This window comes from Amblyomma americanum, chromosome 11 (genome assembly GCF_052857255.1).
Source record: "Amblyomma americanum isolate KBUSLIRL-KWMA chromosome 11, ASM5285725v1, whole genome shotgun sequence".
Classification (NCBI taxonomy): domain Eukaryota; kingdom Metazoa; phylum Arthropoda; class Arachnida; order Ixodida; family Ixodidae; genus Amblyomma; species Amblyomma americanum.
Window position 1 is genome coordinate 74,971,736 of NC_135507.1, and position 19,468 is coordinate 74,991,203.

At 47.0% G+C, this 19,468-nt stretch overlaps 1 protein-coding gene across 2 annotated transcripts in view; it reads right to left on the reverse strand.

Annotated features, from left to right (window-relative positions):
• Positions 1-19,468, reverse strand: part of LOC144111028 (uncharacterized) — a 51,561-nt gene that overhangs the window by 25,121 nt on the left and 6,972 nt on the right. For both annotated transcript variants that reach the window (XR_013309970.1, XM_077644116.1), the window contains exons 3-6: positions 18,274-18,508; positions 12,920-13,066; positions 6,621-6,854; positions 3,484-3,651 (exon numbers count right to left, since the gene is read on the reverse strand). Coding sequence is in view for 1 of the 2 variants with exons in the window: in XM_077644116.1 (XP_077500242.1) it covers positions 3,484-3,651; positions 6,621-6,854; positions 12,920-13,066; positions 18,274-18,508 (784 nt within the window). In the remaining variant the exon portion in view is untranslated. The remainder of the gene's footprint in view (positions 1-3,483; positions 3,652-6,620; positions 6,855-12,919; positions 13,067-18,273; positions 18,509-19,468) is intronic.

The following is a 19,468-nucleotide window of genomic DNA, read 5'->3' on the forward strand; positions in this document are numbered from 1 at the left end:
TAAAAATTTCATTTAGTTCGTCAACACTAAGATTATCTGAAAATATTTTCTCCAGACAGGCCTTTTCTTGAAATAGTGGCCGGTCCGCTAAGTGCAGCTTCCAACGGCGTGGTTTAGTTGGAATGATTGGTGGTGGTGATGAAAAGTTAATTACTACTGAAAAGTGATCACCTCCGTACGGGTTATCAAGAACATTCCAATTAAAATCAGTAAAAACGGATGGAGAGCTAAAAGACAAGTTATACAACCCATCTTACCTGAGGATGAAGAGCAATATGTGGGTTTGCCTGTATTGAGCAAGCAGACGTTGTTGCACAGAATAAAATCTTCTAAAACTCGAACTCTAGTGTCTGTCTGTTACTCCCCCAAAACGAGGAGTGCGCATTAAAATCACCGACTACCAGATACGGCTCTGGTAGCTGCCTAAAAAGTTCCTCTAGATCTTGTTGTGTTACAGTGAGATGTGGTGGGAGATATATAGAGCATACGGTAATTGTTTTAAAGGTAAGGACGGTGACTGCAATGGCTTCATAATTTGTCTGGAGCTTTATTTCGAGGGTTGCAACACTGCTCTCAACTACAACAGCAACGCCTCCAGAGAGCCTATTTGCCTGCTCATGGTCACGGCGAAAGACTTCGTACTTTTTAAAAATATTTTTATGAAAAGGTCCCAAGTTGGTCTCCTGAAGACACAGTGCTACAGGAGATAGAAAATTTACAATATCTGTTGCATCTCTGTAGTTATTTAGAATTCCACAGCAGTTCCAGTTGATACGGAACGCCATCAAGATTTTGGGGAGGACTGTATTGAAACCTTAGGGCCCTCGTTGTTGAGGGCCTGTTATTAAGGTTTTTTGTTTTTTCTGATCAATAGAGTTCCGTCTCCGCAGCGGCGGAGGCGAGATCTGACTTGTGTCCATTGCCTCATTGGAGGCATTGGAGTTCCGTGGGGAACCCGCGGGTAGGGAGGTTGTGGGCTTCTCCCGAACGGGGGAAGCCTTGCGGGCTGCCAACTTGGTGGCCGACGGGCCCTTTTTCGGGGGTGCATAGCAGCTTTAGCTGCATCTGCCAGGGGCGTGGATGGCCCTGCCTCAGCCTCACTAGGTGTGAGCTGGGCAGGTGCCAAAAGCCGCTGTGCTGTGCCGCGCCCACGCACCACATCGGCTTAGTCTGTACGTGCAGTGAAAGAGAATGTGCCCTGAGTCATAGCGTAACGCTGTCTTGCCTCTTTAAATGTTATATTCTCTTTGGTCTTTATGGTAATTATTTATTTTCTTTTTTCCATGTGGGGCACAACCTTGAATAAGCAGCATGGTCGCCTTCGCAGTTTGCGCGGCGCGGCGCAGCATTGCAGTCGTTTGATTGGTGATATTGGAGGCACATTTGGCACAGGTATCGCCATGGCCAAACCTCTGGCATTTGAAGCAGCGTTGAGGGTTAGGTATATATGGAAGGACGGAGATTTTTGTGTATCCTACCTCCATTGACTCGGGCAGGGTGCAGGAGGCGAAGGTCAGAACCGGGTGGTTTGTCGGAATTTCTTTGTGTTCTTTACGGATTTTGATTCTGTGCACATTAGTAACATTCTGATCTGACAATCCTTCGAGCATTTCTTCTTCATTTAGTTGCAAAAAGTCATTTCAGAAATGACACCGCGAACTGTGTTCAGAGATCTATGTGGGGTCACGGAGACAGGGATATCACCACAAGTTTCGATGCTTGCCAGCTTTGAAATCTGAATGATATCGAGCAGTTCGAGCAAAAGGTCACCACTAGCTAGTTTTGTCACTTTATATTTAGGGCCCAGGAAATCTGTGAGAACTTCGGATACTACAAACGGGGATATAAGTCTGGCTGGCTTTTCTTTTTGTTCGCTATGAACGATGTGATACTTTGGGAACGTAGTTTTCTTTTTGCTGAAAAACTGGGAGGTGACATCGGTCCGCCCTCTTTTCAAAGGGTGATCATTTGAAAGGAGAGAGGCAGCCATAAAAAAGTGTAGCCTTCGGCCATGGTGCCAGCCACCCACCATGGAGCCCAACAAGGGGACGGGACAGGAACTTGTAAATAAGTCCTGCCCACGCCAGCTGTACACCACTGCTATAACCAAATATGGGCAACTCAGGGTAGTTACGCCACACAAAGTTGACCCTTGCCGCCTATGAAATATGTAAGAAAAAAATGAGAAGAGGGGAGGAGATAGGAGAGTTGTAAGAAAGAAGATAGGAAAGTGACAGATGGAGGGGAGGACAGGAAAAGGCGACTGCCGATTTCCCCCGACCGGGTCAGGCCGGAGGCGCCATCTACAGGAAGCTGGGGCCAAAGTGGTATGTTGCCTCCGCTGCAGGGCTTTAAAGGTCCAAACGCTCGGCATCGGCACAACCAACAGGATCCCCTTTTCCCCGCACATGGCAATGCGACGCACGGTGAAGCGTGGGAGCTCGGGTCCGTGGTGATGCACTGTTCACCATCATCCCCCTGCGGGGATGTCTCTGCAGATGCTCGGGAACCCGTCGTGTCGCCATTCACCAACGCCTGCAAGCTGCAGATGCCCCCCTGCAGGGAGCATCTCCTCTTTTCAATAACCGACACACTGTTCTCATTGCAATGGGATCCCTTTGGTTCCCTCTGTTCATTTGCTCGTTGCAATGTGGCACCACTAATGGGAAGTGGCAGCTTGGGTCACAACATGAACTGCTTACATGGCTGGTGAACGGTTCCCGTTACGAAGCACCACTTCAGGAATGGAGAAGAAAAAAATTTGCAGGGACAGGTAATCCCATTATATGTTGGCCATGTGATGGCAATAGCAGCTGTCGATGCCTTTACCAGAAGTGGCATAACTTCCTGTCTGGTGATGTCACTGCCCTCCAGCCAATGGAAATGCTCTGGCCTGGTGGTATCACTTCCCTCCAGCCAATGGGCGAATTTTATGACCAATGACCATTTTGGCCCCATTGGTTTCAAGTTCTATCGCATTAAAAATTTGTTCAATCACCTCCCGTGGTATGTTGCTAGTCGCTGGGTGCCCAAGCCACCGTAGTGGCTCAGTGGTTACGGTGCTCAGCTGCTGACATGAAAGATGCCGGTTCGATCCTGGACACAGCGGCCGCATTTGAATGGAGGCGAAATGGTAGAGGCCCGTTAGCATGTTAAAGAACCCCAGGTGGCTGTATTTTTTTGAAGTCCTCCACTGCAGTCTGCACTATCAGTCTGAGTCACTTTGGGACGATAAACACCATAAAACCAAACCAAAACCAAACGATTGGGTGCCCTTTACCTCTCACTGCATGTGCGGAGCAGGCACAAAGGCTGGTGAATAATTAATTTGTCAAAGCTGGCTAGTCTGGCTGCCAACAGAATCTAGAAGCCTTGGCTAATACATTGACCCTGAGCTGCCAAGCACACAAGACCTGCTGGCTGCCCCACAACCAGAGTAATCGCAACACACAATAAGCAGAAATGAACCCATCGAGTACGTGCCTGAGACCAGGAAATGTTATCCCCCTCGGTGCAGAGGTTGATGAGCAACCTGAGCCGCTCATCCTCAGAAGGGGTGAAGGGACCAATGTTGAGGCGCGCTGCATGGTTCCTGCAGTAGTGCAGCGCACACTGGAATGCACTCCGGCCAGTCTTCAACTCAGCCGCCACCTGCCAGAGAAAAATATGGGTAAACACACAAGGCCTTTTGAAGCTCACTCATTTGTAAGCATGGAGAGGAAACTCATAACCACAGTTGAACATCAGAGGCCAATCTAGCGACAGCATGTCGGAGCAGAGCCGTGCCCTTGAAAGCACTTCACGCCAACATAGGTGACATTTCCTATACACAAAAGCTGCAACGGCACTCTGCCAAGCTCTCACTGAGGTCCTCATCACCGCTGTAAAGTGCAAGGTAAGATGTTGAGCACAGCTAGCCAGAAACCAGTTTCTCCAAACTGACCCGAACACAGGTCACATTTAAAAAGGCAGAGAGGGCACACAATTTTCCTTATGCAGCCTGAAATGCTGGCGCACATCTACTAGCGCAGTCATTACAAATCTATTACACCAAGGGAACATTAGTCTTGCAACCAAAAAGCCTCCATAGTACATGCATTGTGTGAAAAAAAAAAGGGAGAGCAAACTTCACTCAGCAGCGGTAACGCATTACAAGTAACGGCGTTACTGGTAACGCGTTACTTATTTCGGGAACCCAGTAACGTGCTCGTTACCATTTCGGAACTGTAACGGGTAATGTAATTACGTTAACATTTTTCGGTAACGTGAGGTGTCACGTTACTAGTTAATTTTTGTTCCAGTTGTCCCCCACTGCGCCCCCTTTTTTTACAAAAAAAAAAAAAAACGCAGAGCCCCTAGTCATGTTGCAAATAAACAAACAGGTGCTCTCGGCGACCTTTGTTGCGGCTCGCATGCACGCCAGAAAACACCTCCCCTTGAAAATGCACGCAACTAAAAAAAAGAAGACAGAATAGCCATAAACCACGAAACATGTGCACGAACACACATTCACACACTTGCCTTCACCTACCTCCCCTTCCCCAACCACTCACACACACAACTCCCTACAGAGTGGAAGCATGCGGAGCATTTTGGAACATCACATTTTTCAGAATTACTGTAAATTTATTGAGAGTTCAGCGATGTTTTCTTTGTGAAGTTCGAGGTGATGATCAAGTGTCATTTTGTGTTTAATTTCACATTCATAAAGTGGCTTCACCATGTACCACAAAGTTAGAATCCATCACATGTAACTCTACAGGAAAGTTTAGGCCACTATACTATTGCTAAGTTTCTGCACACTAGTGCTAAGTATTCTTGTTAAATCAGGATTTCGCGTAAAATGGTTGTTTGGGCTAGAAGTTTCATGTGAAATATGACCTTTATAAAATTGTTATCTTGAGTTCTTATAGCGAAGATGCACTAATTAAAATTTATGGCCATGAAGTAAAGGCAAAGTAACGTGCGCTACTTTTTTTCGGTAACGGTAACAGTAACGCGTTACTTTTTTTTTGTAGGTAACGTAGGGCGATAACGCGTTCCTTGTTTCTTAGCGTAATGAGTAGCGTATTTAGTTACTTTTTTTCGGTAACGCCTACAACACTGCTCAGCAGTAGGCTCCACATTAAAAAGCGATGAATATTGATATGCAAAGGCACTGCCTCAGCCACTAGGCATGTTGCATGAAGAGCTCGGGGCCAACTTCATCCACGTGCGAAGCTTTCTAGCAGGCGCCAAAATCTTGCCATAGCGGGATTTTAATCCCACATCACACCGGAGCCATCGTGGCCAGCCAGAAGTCAAGCCTGCAAACTCATGCTGAGCGGCCACAAACCACCGCCATTGAACCGGCCTAGTGGCAGATACCGGCTCCAATGTTTTCAGCTGCAATTACTGCCTCTGGACGAGTTTTAAAAGAGCGCAGACATCTAACTTTTGGCTGCATATTTTCTTATCTGTAATACAAAGTGAACAAGAGAGGGGAAAGACGGTGCTTGCCAATGTTTCAACAAGAGGACTTGTGTTCACACACAGACCAGGACAAAGTCATCTTGTTCAAACGTTGGCAAGCACCCTGAGGCTTTCCCCTCACTTATTCACTTTGTGAGTGTCAAGAAACCATCTGCCTACCCCCTCTCTACCATGGACTCATCTGTAATGATGCATAAGGCATAGTATGTAGAATCCCAATAAACGATAATAAGTTAAATGGAATCGCCGCTTAAAAAGGACACCAACCTCACAATTAGTTGAGTTTGCATGTAAAAAAGAAATCTCCTTAACTAGAACCATAATTTTCCTGCCATCGAAAGTGAACGGAACTACATAGAAAGAGAACTGAAACCCTGATTTTGTGTCCCCTGTTCATGCGACGACCAATATTTACGATGAACTAGCACGGTTCCAGAATTAAAAGCCTTGAACTCCAAGTGGGTCAGAGAACAAACGCAGATTTATGGAATAGTTATTGCAAAGCTGTTCTCATCTCAAAATCAGGCAATCAATGTCAGTCGTCCCCCACCGCAATACAAATGGTTCTCGACAGCTATTTCGGAATCATTCGATAATTTTAACTTTCAGATAATTCGAACATTTTTTTCTGGTCCCTTGAAGTTCGAATGAAAAAGCTTTTACTGCAATTTATTCTCACACAATGTTTCAGCTTCAGCAGCCAAACAATGGCTGTGATGACGCCAAAGTTCAGTACAGGTCACATGAAGCGCGTCAAAACTAATATTACCGTTGTTTTGTCAGTCTGATTCACTACAACACTCAAGCCGGCCTGCTTTAACAGCCAGGATGTCATTCAATGCAAAAGAAGAGATTATTCTGCAGTTTTTTTTCATGCATCACACGAAACTTTGACCTCACGGGCATCTTTCAGCGGTTTAAATTGAAACCAAATCAACAACAAGAGAGAAAAAATTCAATGGCAAGTTATTTACAAAATGCAGGCGAATACCATGCAGTGATTCACGTACACTCATGTCCTACATATCATTACAAAGAAGCAAACATGCAACCAAAATTTGCTGCCTGCATTCCGTGAAGAAAAGTGGCAACCTGACTAGATACTGCGCTCCCCCCCAAGCGTCGCCAGCGACGGCAGGTGCACACACCTGGTCCCAGCAGCGCTCGTCCCACTTGGTGACCAGGGTGCAAAGCCGCTCCTCCTCTTCGGGTGTCCAGGGGCCCTGGTTGAGACGCACGTCGAGCAGGTGGCACCAGTGCATCTCGCAGCCAAACGCCGTCCGGTCCGAGTTCATGTCCATGGCTGCAATGCGCAGCCAGTCGATGGGCCGCGTCGACTGTTCCAGTAGCTCCACCAGGGTCATTTCACGCACTCTGGACATCTGCGATCGTCGCACAAACGCCGCTCAGGTTCGGCTTGGAGGCAAGAAAGGGTTCGTGCAACTTGACTGATTCCTTCCCACGCTCCAAGGCTTAAGAAAAGTGAGTTTCCCCTTGTGGTAATGCAATTCCCAGTGACAGCTTGGGCAGTGTGAAATGCTGATGCTAGCTGGAGTGTGTAGCATAAATCAGGGTAAGATTGTGGGTAGTGTTTACAGGGTGTCTACCAAGTTCACGTTTCCAAATTCCCCGAGTTTTCCATGTTTTCCCTGAGTGCATCTGTAAAATTCCCTGAGTGACACAGTACTGTTTTATGCGAAAACAAGCTGACACAAAGCCGCCTGATGGTATCACTCACCAGTTAGCATGTTAAAAAATAAAAACGATTTAATCCTATTTGAATAGTAAGGAGTAGTGTTTATTTCATTTAAAGAAAAAGGGGGAGAGATTAGCAAAATGCATAACAAATTGAATATCTTCGAAAAAATGCTAAAACAAACTGCAAATCGAATTGAACATTTTCAACTATGAACTAAAAGGAAGATGCATGCAGAAAATTATTTTCAAATGTGAGCTATTTCTATCTACTGATGGTAATCGCAATGGCGTGGGACCTGAACTTTAGCGTCACAAGTGCGATTCTCTCTCAGCAAGTCTATTCAGACAAACAGCTGATTATAGAAACCTTAGTTTATAGAATTGAAAGAGCGACAAACCTCAAAGTAACACTGGAAAGTCAACCTCAAGGTCGTGCACAACGCTTCAGTGTTGTTTCACTGCTTTAGAGTTTATTTTCATTTGAGTAGCATATGCATGTCGGCGTCAGCCAACACTTTGTTTCTTCAGCTCAAGTTCTTTCACAGAAGCGGCGCCACGCTTCCTTTCCCGTTCCTTCCTCAGTGCATCGGCTCTTTCTGCTCTCGTCCTCTCTAGCTCCTCTTTCCACCGTGCTTTCGTCCCACGAACCATTTGGAGCATCCTCTTGGTCAGCTGAACGTTGGCAACTCCTCCTGCCGACATTACAGAGTCATATACGATTCGCTGGGCGACCAAAGATTGCTCCTTCTGGTTTCCAACAAGGCATTCCTTGTTAATAGAAAATCCCCGCTCGACAGACACATTTCCATGCAAAAGAGGCAGAATCACCTTCACAAATGTGTACAGTTCTTTGTTCGAACCACAGATGCCTGCCAAAAGGGCATCCAGCCGATGCGTACTCCTATTGAAATTTTTCAATGCCGCTTGCGTTGAAGCTGGGAGCGTACATGCTTGTAGGACCGCATCGCCCGGTCAGCTTCTGTTTCTGTCATCCATTGGTGCTCCGTTGGAACTTCAAGTGCATCATTTAGATGCCGTTCCCCGAGTTCGGGAATCAGCGCGCACGCGGGATCCAGAGATTACGATCCCCTCGCCAGCTTGAACCCCAACGCGACCTCTCCGCGATCTTTTTGGCGCAGTTCTTCACGAAAGTGCCGCAGTCCCTTCTGAACCCTAGTATAGCCGAATCTGAAAGTTTCGGGGCCTATCGGAGCGCGTTCTTCGTAGCAAACTCAAGGTCAACCTTGGGCGCCGCAACTACGTTCGCAGTAAGGTCCATGCCCAGCTTGATCACCTTCAACGGACTGTCCACTGCCATTATTACTTCTTTCTTTACTCTTCTACTCAATAGTGATCGTAGAAGGTTCTCCAAAGCTGCGCCAAGAAATGGAAGCATAGGTGAATCGGTCTGGAACTGAGCCAGGAACGGCTGCAGTTCCTCTGCGATGCCAAGCCTAAAGGTTAGCTTTGCAGACAGCAGAGGATCACGAATTGCTGTTTCGCTCAGGCAGTAACTGGAGCTGACCGGTCGGTTGTTCCCGTTTCGACACGACTCGACGTACACTTTTAGGTACGGCAGAATCTCAATAGCTCTTGAAATTACGCGAACATTTTCAAGCCACCGCACAGTGCATAACTTCATAGGGTAAATGTTGCTCCTGGGTATGCGTGCGTATTCAGCGCGTCGGGCAGGTACACATTTGAATAAGTTGTCCAAAGCAAGAAGAAATTCCACGAGTTTCCAACCTGTTGCCGCGCGTCCGGTTTTGAAAGCACCGTTCACAACATGAAGGCCACAGCTACCAACTTCAAGAATGCGACGGCCGTCGCTGGATTCACAAAGTTCTTGTTTGGTCTCACAGAGAAATTTTATATTTACATTTGGCCCATCCATTGAGATTTGAAGAATTTTTGATCGGGAGAGTCCATGTGTAGAAGTTTCAAAAGCAGACACCAATTCTTCTGACTGCGTGCACCCCAGAAAGCATGACGTCAAGCAGCGGGTTTTCACGGTCTGCTCTGCATCCGGCCAAAAGCGAACCAACACGTCCATTTGCTCTTTTTGTGCAACTTTGTTTAACGATTCGTCAAACGCCACAACGAGGTGGGAGGCTTGGCTTACTTCCGACATGAGGTTCTCCTTGAAGAAAGGTGCAAGGCCATAGACAATAGTATATCCTACCTTGTCTTTGCCAAGCTGCATTTTCTTGCCTGTAGCTGATGATACGAACATCAAAGGAAACAGAGAAGCCGATGCCGCAGCAGCACGGAGTGATGTGTGCGTCATAACAGCGTTGAGGCACCACATCACTTCAGCATTTATGACCTCCAAGACACGCTGAAAGATATCTCTTGCTGTACGATCAGGTTTGATGTCTGTTGCAGTAGTCGAAGCACTGGAAGGACGCACAGAAACTGACGGCACTGGCCCGACATTGGTCACAACTGTGGCCGGCCGTGTCAAAAATGGGGCTACAGAGTGTGTCCCGGCTCCGGTAATGGCCAGTCGGTGCTTCTTTCAGCGTGACTTGTCACCGCTCTTCTTCCCATGCTGCTGAGCGAAAACTGCTTTCTGCATAGTGCACAGTAAGCTGCGTTCGGGTTACTTTCGACGGGCCTAATCCAGGCTGCAAACTCGCAATGTTTCGCATTCGTCCAGTCCTGGACGAAAGTGCACTTGAAGGCCGTCATGCTTGACACAACGCACACAGCTTGCCTGCAGTCATTAAACCACCACAGCAGTCATTAAACGAAACAGTTCAAAACGGCGCAGCTGAGTACGGGCAGAATTCGTTGCTTTGCGAGCGTCGGCAGATCACAAAAAGGTGCAAAACTATTCCCCTTTCTCCCAAAACTGCGCCGCCTGCATCCGGCAAGTGCACACCTTGTGGCAGCAATGGACTCTTCCGTCAAGGAGATGCGCAAGGAGGAAGAGTTCATTTGGGACCAACGGAAGTTCTCACAATGTTTTTCTGCCACCTTGTTGGAGCTGTCGGCTCGAAAACACAGCAAAACAAGGGGAAGCTGCTGGCCGTCGAACAGCGCACGTGCGAACCGTAGGAAGCGCGTGCTCTGGTGTTGGCCGCAGCGCCGGGGAAGCGCGGGAAAGTGTCCGCTTTCAGCGTAGCACGCTTCGAAATTGGAAGCGCCGCTGCCGCTGCAAAGCTTTTTGCCGCCTTGCTGGGATGCTCCACTTGACAGCACAACGTTTGAGGCAAGCGGTCGCTGAGGAGAGGACGCGTAACGCTAACTGGACAATCCGTGCAATGCCAGTCCACATTGTTTACACGAGGCAGCATTATCGCGACTTTAGTTCCTTTTACGTAGAACTGCAGGTAATTTTTCCTGATATAAGCACAAATCCCCTGAGATTTCCCTGAGTTTTTCGAGATTATCCACATTCTCTGAGAATTCCCAGTTTTCATGGTTTTCCCGATTGGTAGACACCCTGTGTTTAGTAACTCCAGGTATATAACTGTGGCATTTATGCTCCAATATTTTCAATGGCACCACAGGTTAGCTTTGGTGAGCACCCATTGCTGAGAGAGCCAGGACACTAATCAGTCAAGGGGTGCAAGGGTACAGGTGTACATGCATTTCACATGGTGTGGCACACAGTCACTCATCCATCCGTATACAGTAAAAGGGAGGGAGGGGTGTGCGCACCAACTTGTATTTGGAGTCTTTTTTTTTGCCAACAGGGGCTACAAGTTGGGGGGTAGATTTTTGCACGGCAGTATATGGTAATCACAAAATTTGTTTAACAAGGTTTTACTGTGTACGCCCCATGCATCGCCTGTAGAGGCGCTACTGAAACACTGAAAGCCTCCCAGTGGCGATCACCGAAAACAAGGTCAGAGCACTTCCCCCAGCTTCCCAATCGCCACATTGCTGCAACAAAAATGGAAGAAGTTTGAGCACAATATTTGCTATTTGTGAGGGTGTGTAATTATTTCTATGCTAATTGTGCCCAAAAATAAACTGTAAAAGCGGACATGTATGTATGACTATGCAGCTACGTGAAAACCCAATCTCCACATGTGCTAAATGCTTGCTGGAGACAAATATCGCAATGCCCGGCTATGACGTGAAGCTGATCGAGAGTAAATCGCCTGTTTTCATTGTTTGAAATTAGTGCCAACATTCACGTGTTGTACAGTCGCCAAACAATTTTTCGGACTTGGCGGGACCCGGCAAAAGCCCAAGTAATCAAACATTCCGAAAAATCCGTGAACTTTAAAAAAATAACTTTTCTACCAGAAACTGGCTTTAGAAATCAAGAAATTTGCCACTCCCCATGTTTCAATTGAAAGCGATAATACTAGACAGCATCTGAGCCATAGCCATACTTTCCTCATGTCCACCTCACGTAACGTCACGTCACGATACCAGTGAAACACGGTCGCAGGTCTTGCCACGAACAAATGCAAGCGTCACACGAAGCAAGATCAATCAGTTTCTATGAACAACAATGATCGCAAACACCGATAGAAGTAACCCGCGGAAAAGAGCACCTCCGAATGCAAGTCCCCCCCCACCCCCCCCCCCCCCCGCATCTGCAGCCATCCCATTTTCGAAGCGATCGCACACTCTTTTTGTATGCCATCTTGATGTCAACGGAGAGCATGCTATTATTTCGAGTGGCAACAATGAAGAACAAATAGCCAAATCTATACAAAGCAATCTGACTGACGACTCAGTCAGCCCCCGCCGTGGCTCGCGTCGCTCGCGCTGACTTCGTTTAAATCCAAGATGTAGCTTTTCACGGTGGCAAACAACTGATTGGCTGTGACAGCAATGCCTGCTCGTATCTATACCATAAAAAAAAACAAATTTTCAGTTGAAAAACGATCCCCACAGTACTGCTGACGTCTATTTTAGTCCAAAAAATGAGTCTGAAATATTGGTCGCGAAAACGTACGTTTTCCTATGGGGTGCGTGATGGTTACTAAGCGAAGTCTGAAATATCATGAGTCCGAATTGTTGCAGTCCAAAAAATTGGTCAGCTACTGTATATGAAGGAAAATTTGACAGGTCCAATTTGTTTTCCTCAAGTGCGCTTGGTGTGTAGCTCACGTGCCTGATCATGCAGATGGTGCCCAAGGCAAGCACGAGAAGCACTTGGAGGCTAGGATAAAAGCGAATCCGCTGGATGAGTACCAACAGTGATTTCCACTGCAAATGCTGAATTTGACAAGCTAGTGGCACACTGCAGAACTAGAGAGGAATACCCTTTCTTGCTGTGTGCATGAGTAACGTTAGAAGCAGCACTACTGCATGCGATTGCCTTCCCTCATACCATCTCTCATATCACAGACTTTTTTTAAAGCTAATCTTTTGAGCCTGTGGCCTATTCTGAGCATGTGCCCGATTGGAACAAAATTTCATTCACTTTATTCACTCCTTTAGAATGGAAACCGTAGTTACTTCAGGAAGCAACAGTGCTGTTGTGACATCCACAGTCTTGGGTAAAGTTGCAAAAAGATTGCAAAATAAAAAACAGCCGTAAGTTCTGCAATGTCCCCAGGTGGTCAAATTAATCCTGAACCCTCCAATACGCCGTCCGTTAGATCCTTTATCTCACTTTGGGACACTGATTGAACCCCACAATTTACGATTCTCTTTTCGCAATCACCATGTCACACCCCTTCCCCATTCTGCCCAAGAGTGGGATGGGCCAAGTGGCCAGGGGACTTCTCTCCCTGGGGGGCACACAGTACACCATGTGGCAAGTCAGGACTAGACACACCTGCTCATCCAGCTGGTTTATACGCTCCTTGAGCTCGGCATTCTGCGAGGGGTCCTCGGTCGTCAGCAGTCGCTCGGAGAGCGTCTTTTTGCGGTCCAGCAGTGCCTCCAGGTTTTGCTGCAGTAGGTTGTCTTGGACTGCGTTCACCTGAACATGGACACACGCAAGCAAACTAGCTGGGATTAGAAACCTGCCAGGTGCTGGTCATTATTTCAATGCACAGCAAAACTTTTCTGCCTAAGATAGAATCCAGGCCTCACAAAAACCAATTTGTTAATCAGAAAACACCAACGGTTAATTATTTACAGGCAAGCACAAAATTGTTACAATGAATGTTAACAAGGTTGTTACACTGGATTATAAATACCACCTAACAACTAGGATTTGTCAAATAAGTGCCCGAGAGATCATAGAGCCATTTCCTGCTTCGAATATGCGCACGAAGGTAGAAATTCAGGCAAAAAAAATGGCGAATGATTTAGCCTCGTTAGGCCAATTGCGAATTAGGTGCACTAAATCTTCAACTTCGGTTCGAAGCTCAGCTTTCAAGGTGAAGCAGGCTTCAGATGAAAATCGGTGAAACTAGAGTTAAGCTCCACCTTAAGGGCATGACACCATTGCGTTAATGGTTTAATACCCATATATATGGAATCGGTCATTCTCTACTTTACATTAACTGATCCCAGGGAGTCCTCGTACCACTCCTGCCACAGTGGTGCAGTGATAAAGCGATGTGCCAGTGCCCTGCAATGGCAGGTGCTGCCTCCGGTGGGGCATGCAAGACCCAGGATGTTCTTCCCGAGCAACCTCTTGTAACCAGTCAAACCGAATCACCACCTGCCACGGTGGGCACGGCGGGACTATACAGACTCACTACAGCGAAATGAGCAAGTGGAGGCTCTAGAGCTAGCGCACTAAAAAAAAACGGTACTGCTGGTAGCACGATCTGTCAGCATTGAAACTGCAGAGGATGTGCTGCCAAGATCAATGTTTTGTGAACTATTAGTCATGAACTTCTTTTTCATGCTTTATCATGGGTCTTAATATCAATAAAGATCAGTACCTGCAGCTATCACACAGCCACACTAATCGAAGAAATCATGATAAGCGCCTCAGGCCATACGTCAAACATTGCAAGATATGCAAGTTTTCTTTTTTTCATCGCCCATCAAGATTTGGAATTCTTTGCCGCGAGATGTTGCTGACTGTGATCCTGTGGCTAGCTTTACATTGTAACTAAAGTAGAATATTCCATTCTGTTCCGTAACGCAGAAGATCGTGTTTGTTCTTTTCAAACCTGGGTGGAATGATGAGTTTGAGTATTATATAGATGTGCTAATACGATGCACAAAGTGATACACATTATGAATACCCCTGTAACCCACTGCCTGTATGGGCCTGTCAAGGCTCACTGTTATATAAGCTAATAAATTATTTACTACGTTCATTAGTTTGAACGAAAGGCCTGTCAAATTCACCTGAAACAAACAAGTATCTGTTAAGTGTAGCACACTCTCAGAAAAAGCTGCAAGTTCCTGCTGCACACAATTGTGCACATGGCATAACACCTTAAAAGTAAAAATAGTGATGCAATTGGCTGAGGCAACTTTGGAGCAGCCAAATGTGCCTTTTGGCACAGAAAAGTGAGCATTTGGTACACATAGATATGGTATTTTCTGCTGTATAAGTTGCGATTTTTTTTACCGTTGGTGCAACTCAACAACAACAAAAAATGGCATGCCACCATGCGCCATCTTTTGCAATTCCTAGTAGCAATGCTTGAAAAGAAAACTGCAGAGCAAAAAATAAGGATCGAGTTATTACACAGTTTTAGCACAGCATGATCCACCACCATGATCCCTTCACTCTGCTCTCAGTTCAAGAACAACCAACACGAGGAATGCCTTTCAGCCAGTCGCTTAGCGGCTTGTTCCTCTGCCATCGGCGGAGTAATACGTAGCAATAAGCAGAGTGATCTTCAAAAATGAGTGGTTTGCTCGCAAACCGAACAACACCTGCAACAAAATGCGATGGCGTCCCACAGATCATACAAAAGTGTAAATCCATGGATGTCATGGGACTGCAAAACTGGGGAGTGGGGCTGACATGTGACCTTCGAGAATGGGGAACTGCGGATCACAAACGCACCACAAGGAAAGAAGCTAAACGTGTGCTTCAGTCGAAACAGGCGGTAAGACGCGTCACCCTGCGGCAGCAGTCTCGTGAAATCAAAGAGTCCTCGGGTATTTTTATTTCCGTGGGATTAATTTGCGGCTACGTTGTTGGCGACTGAAGCTATTTAGACATGGAAACCCAAAAAACAAAAGCGAAACCAAAGTTTTCCAGAACACTCTTTAGTGCACCTTTAAGGCCCATGTTAACGTTAGTGAAGGGGAACCCTCAAACCCAATCCAACCCACTCACCCTAAAGCTAAAGGCTGCATTGAGGCAAAAAATTCGGGCTAGAGCGAACAGGTCATTTTTAAGGACAGTGGCATACATACAGCCAGACAGCATGATCTGGCACAGTGCTTTTATTTGTTACTTTTTTCACACTCATATGCGCGAGTGGAGGTGCGTGTGAGCACCTTTGGCGAGTCAGCCTTCCCCACACACTGAAATAACAGAGTCCCTCCCCCCTGCCCTTCCCTCGCCAGCAAGGCACCAATCCCACAGCACCTTCTAATCTGCTCCTTTCTTTTCACAAGTGCCGGGCAAGGAGAGCAAGGTCAGAAGCAGCGACCTTCCCTGGTCAGTAAAGGAAAATGACGTCAGCTTTAAAGTTGCGATGTCACTTTGGACCAACAACATCCAACAAAAGTGACATCATAGAAGTATTTGCTATTTTTGTTATTTGACTCCTTACCGGATGACAAAAAATACCTAAGCTACGACACACCTCCAGGGGTGCTCCTTTTTGCAGTTACATGGTCTGTCGGACAGGCTGAGCGTGGTTATCAGCCTTGAGAGCTGCTGTAGGACGCATCATGCTCCAGGTTAGGCTGACAAAGGTTGACTCCAACCACTGCGGCTGTATATTATTGTAAACAGTTGTACGTAAAGCCGTCTCTTCATCAGGGTCCACCGTCTTCATTGAAGCAGCACGCCAAATCGCCAAAAACCCACAACTTTACCGGTCACTTGAATCACAAGAACAATACACGCATTACTTACTTGAATCTAAGACTGCTCTGACCGTAAGCCGACCCTAAAGAGCCGCACGAAAAAAAGATGTCCTCGACCGCAGGCCATCAGAAAAACCACCAGCCAAAACCGGAACGATCCGCTGATTACCTAGGTTATGTGACAACTCATTGCAAGCCCGGATGAATGCCAATTCGCTGTTGTCACTGAATATTTCTCAACAGCTTCCCAAGGTGCCAGCTCAACACTTCTCAAACATAACGATGGCCTTCCCATAGGCTGTTACATTTACAGCAAGGCAGAACATGTGCTCTTTTCTTCAACATTATGCATTTGTTCTGTCAATGCCATACTCTCACTAGCTTTAGAATTCATCAATTTCCTGCAGCTCATAAGACTAACCATAAAAGTGGCAGTGCAGTGACACCACTTAACGGGAGCGATCGCTTCCTGAAACAAAGCATGCTGCATATCGCGCCAGCTGTGCACTAAATGATGGCTGACGAATGGTGTTGGGGGAGCCTCATCCTCAAATATACAAGATTTTAGTTTCGATGCCTACCATCTTACTTTGCTGGTGGTGTCTCATAAGAACCAAACCTAAGAGCCCGCACCGGCGGCTATTGGCACCATTTTGGGCTGTGCATATGGTGTTGCAGCAGCTGCTGCGCTTGTGAATGCTACCCGGCAACGTGATGTTTTCCGGTGTTCCTTAACTGAGAATACAACTGGTTTTGTGTAAGTGAGCCAACAAACCATATCATGCGAGTAAAATGTCATCTGTGCTGCATGGCAGGAACGGCTGCAAACAGCAGTAGTGGCCATCGTAACGGCGAATGGCAGTGCTCCCCTTAATACCAAGATGTGTATATTTTATCTTCTGTGGAGCACATTTTCCAAGCTTCGAAATGTAATAGTAATTATAATTGCAACTGTGGGTACAACCGCACAGGGAAGGAACCGCATGCTAAGCTACCTATCACGCAATGCAGGTGCAGGTGCAATGCAGGTTCACTGCAGTACATCTGCATCACGCACTGTTTATCACACAGCAAAGCCTATTTCATGTATATATCTCCCGATGATTCCTGCTACCACTTACCTTCACATCACATGAAAAAATTTGAAGTTAAGCAGGTTTCATCATATGCATATTGTTTACCATTGTTTATTAGGCTTGTCATCCCATCCTGGTGGACGTAAAACCATGCGTCGTGCCTTCTACCTCCTGTGTTATGCCATAGCATTGGGCTGCTGATTTGCCTCATCCATCATGAGGTATTGAATGAGGGCTGATGGACATTTTTGTATCTCGTCCTGATGAAAGTTGGTAATCGCACTTAGCGGTAGCTGCAGAGAGTCTCGCATTAAAAAGACATTGGCGAGAAATGACCTTTGGGCCTAGGTACCGAAGTCAGTTTATGAACATTTGAGTGCATTGCGGGAACAGTCACCGGTGCCAGGATGTTGCGTTTGGTGTCCTGTCAATAAAGTTACTGTTACATTCCCTGCATGATCCTCCTTATTTAATTCCATTTTAGAGCACAGATCATAGGTGCCCGTTCCTGTGTCTTAGGCGGCGTTGTCGGCGGGGATGCGGTGCTGCAGAAGCATGTCCAACCACACTGGGGCTATCGTGTCATACTTCCCGCACACTATCTTGGCGAACCACTTCCGATTTTTTATTATTTGGGCAGTCCACGATCAAGCAGTGCTGTCCCAACGACCTATCCACCGAGACCGGCATTGATAATGGCATACAAATCTTTTAAACAGTGAAAGACGGAAGAAAAAGGATGCTCTGCAATGCTTAAAGCATGTGTCTGCACAGCCCACCCACTACTGGCAACAATCAACCGGCGGAAACAGTAATACCTGCCGACGCACAATGCACGGGGTAGAGAGTACTTTCCTCCTTCCCAGATTGCCCCGACCTGCGAGTTTTCGACTGCGAGTTTTCGAACTAGGCTTTTTGTAAAAAAACAAAAGGCTTAAATTCGAGTAAATACAGCACATATCAGGCCCAGCGCTATGTGTTCATTTCGTCCCATGTCTTCTCTTAAAAGCTAGAAATTATGAATTCAAATGCACACCTCCTCGCTACCAGAGTGCACCAAATATTTGGACAGTCACTGACATTGAACCTGACTTGCCCCTGCACTGCAATGACGAGCATTCAAGCTGCAAGGGGGCGTCGTCATACCACATACCAGAGTGCTGAATTCCTTGGCAGACCATGCACGTGCCGGAGTTATGTACGGGTCCAGCTCCTTGTTGGCCCGCTTGGTGAGTTCGTCCTCGTTTGGGGGCGCCGGCATGCCGTTCACGTCACGAAAGTACGGGTGGTGGAAGATCAGTGCTTGGTACCAGTTCTTCCGCACCTTCGGCTTGCTACGGCGCTGCGTTCGCTCCGCCAGCCGTGCAGGCAGCTCCCTCTGCAGTTGCCTGCACAAAGTAGCAGCACGTTTCACCACACATGTTCCACCAGCAGTGCCAACAAAACTGGCCACTATTCCAGCACATACACTGCCCAGCAAAAAAAAAAAAAAAAAACAAAGGAGCACAAGTTCCCAAACTGGGTTCCATGGAACCCCTGGGTTCACTGGAGTGCTTTCTGGAATTGCCTAAGCACCTAAATCCATGTGTCCCAAACCTCACCTTTGTGATAAGGGGGTAATTACTCACTGGCATCCACCCAAGGGCAGCCATACGGCTATTAAAAAGAAAGCTACACAGCTTTTGTGGTCGCAGCAGGTAGGAGACTTCACGAGTTACATCGAGGATGTCATCGATCTGTGCAAGAGGGTGAACGCACAGATGTCCGAAGCCGACAAGATCAGGCATATATTCAAGAGCGTTGATGACGATGCCTTTCAGATGTTGTTGGTGCAAGACCTGCGCACCGTCACGGAAGTCGTCACCCTATGTTAAAGCTTTGACGAACTACGCAAAACAGGTCTCTGACACGCGAACAAACCACGGATGCTGACTCGCTTGCCGGCCTGAACGATGCAAAAGACCAGTCATCACTCCTGCTGCACATCAAAAGCATCATCCGTGAAGAAGTTGCTCGGCAGCTCTCGCTTATTCATCCAAGAACAGGTCACTGAAGCTCTCCCACAAGCCCCTCCCCTCACAGCCCAGACCTCTTGCGCGCCCGCTGACATTGCGGACGTTGTTGCACGACCTCGCCCACCTACCTATGTTACGCCTCCTGGTCCTGTTCGAGAGTCCGCTGCTTTTATTCCACCGCCTGCTCAACTGCGAACCTCCTGGAGCTCGCCTGATAATATTCAACCACCTGCTCAAGTGCAATAATTTATAGGCCTTGAGCAACAAGGTGACAATGCTTCACACTACACTGAGGACAAGTGAGGGACACTTTATCAAACTCTGTCAAATTGA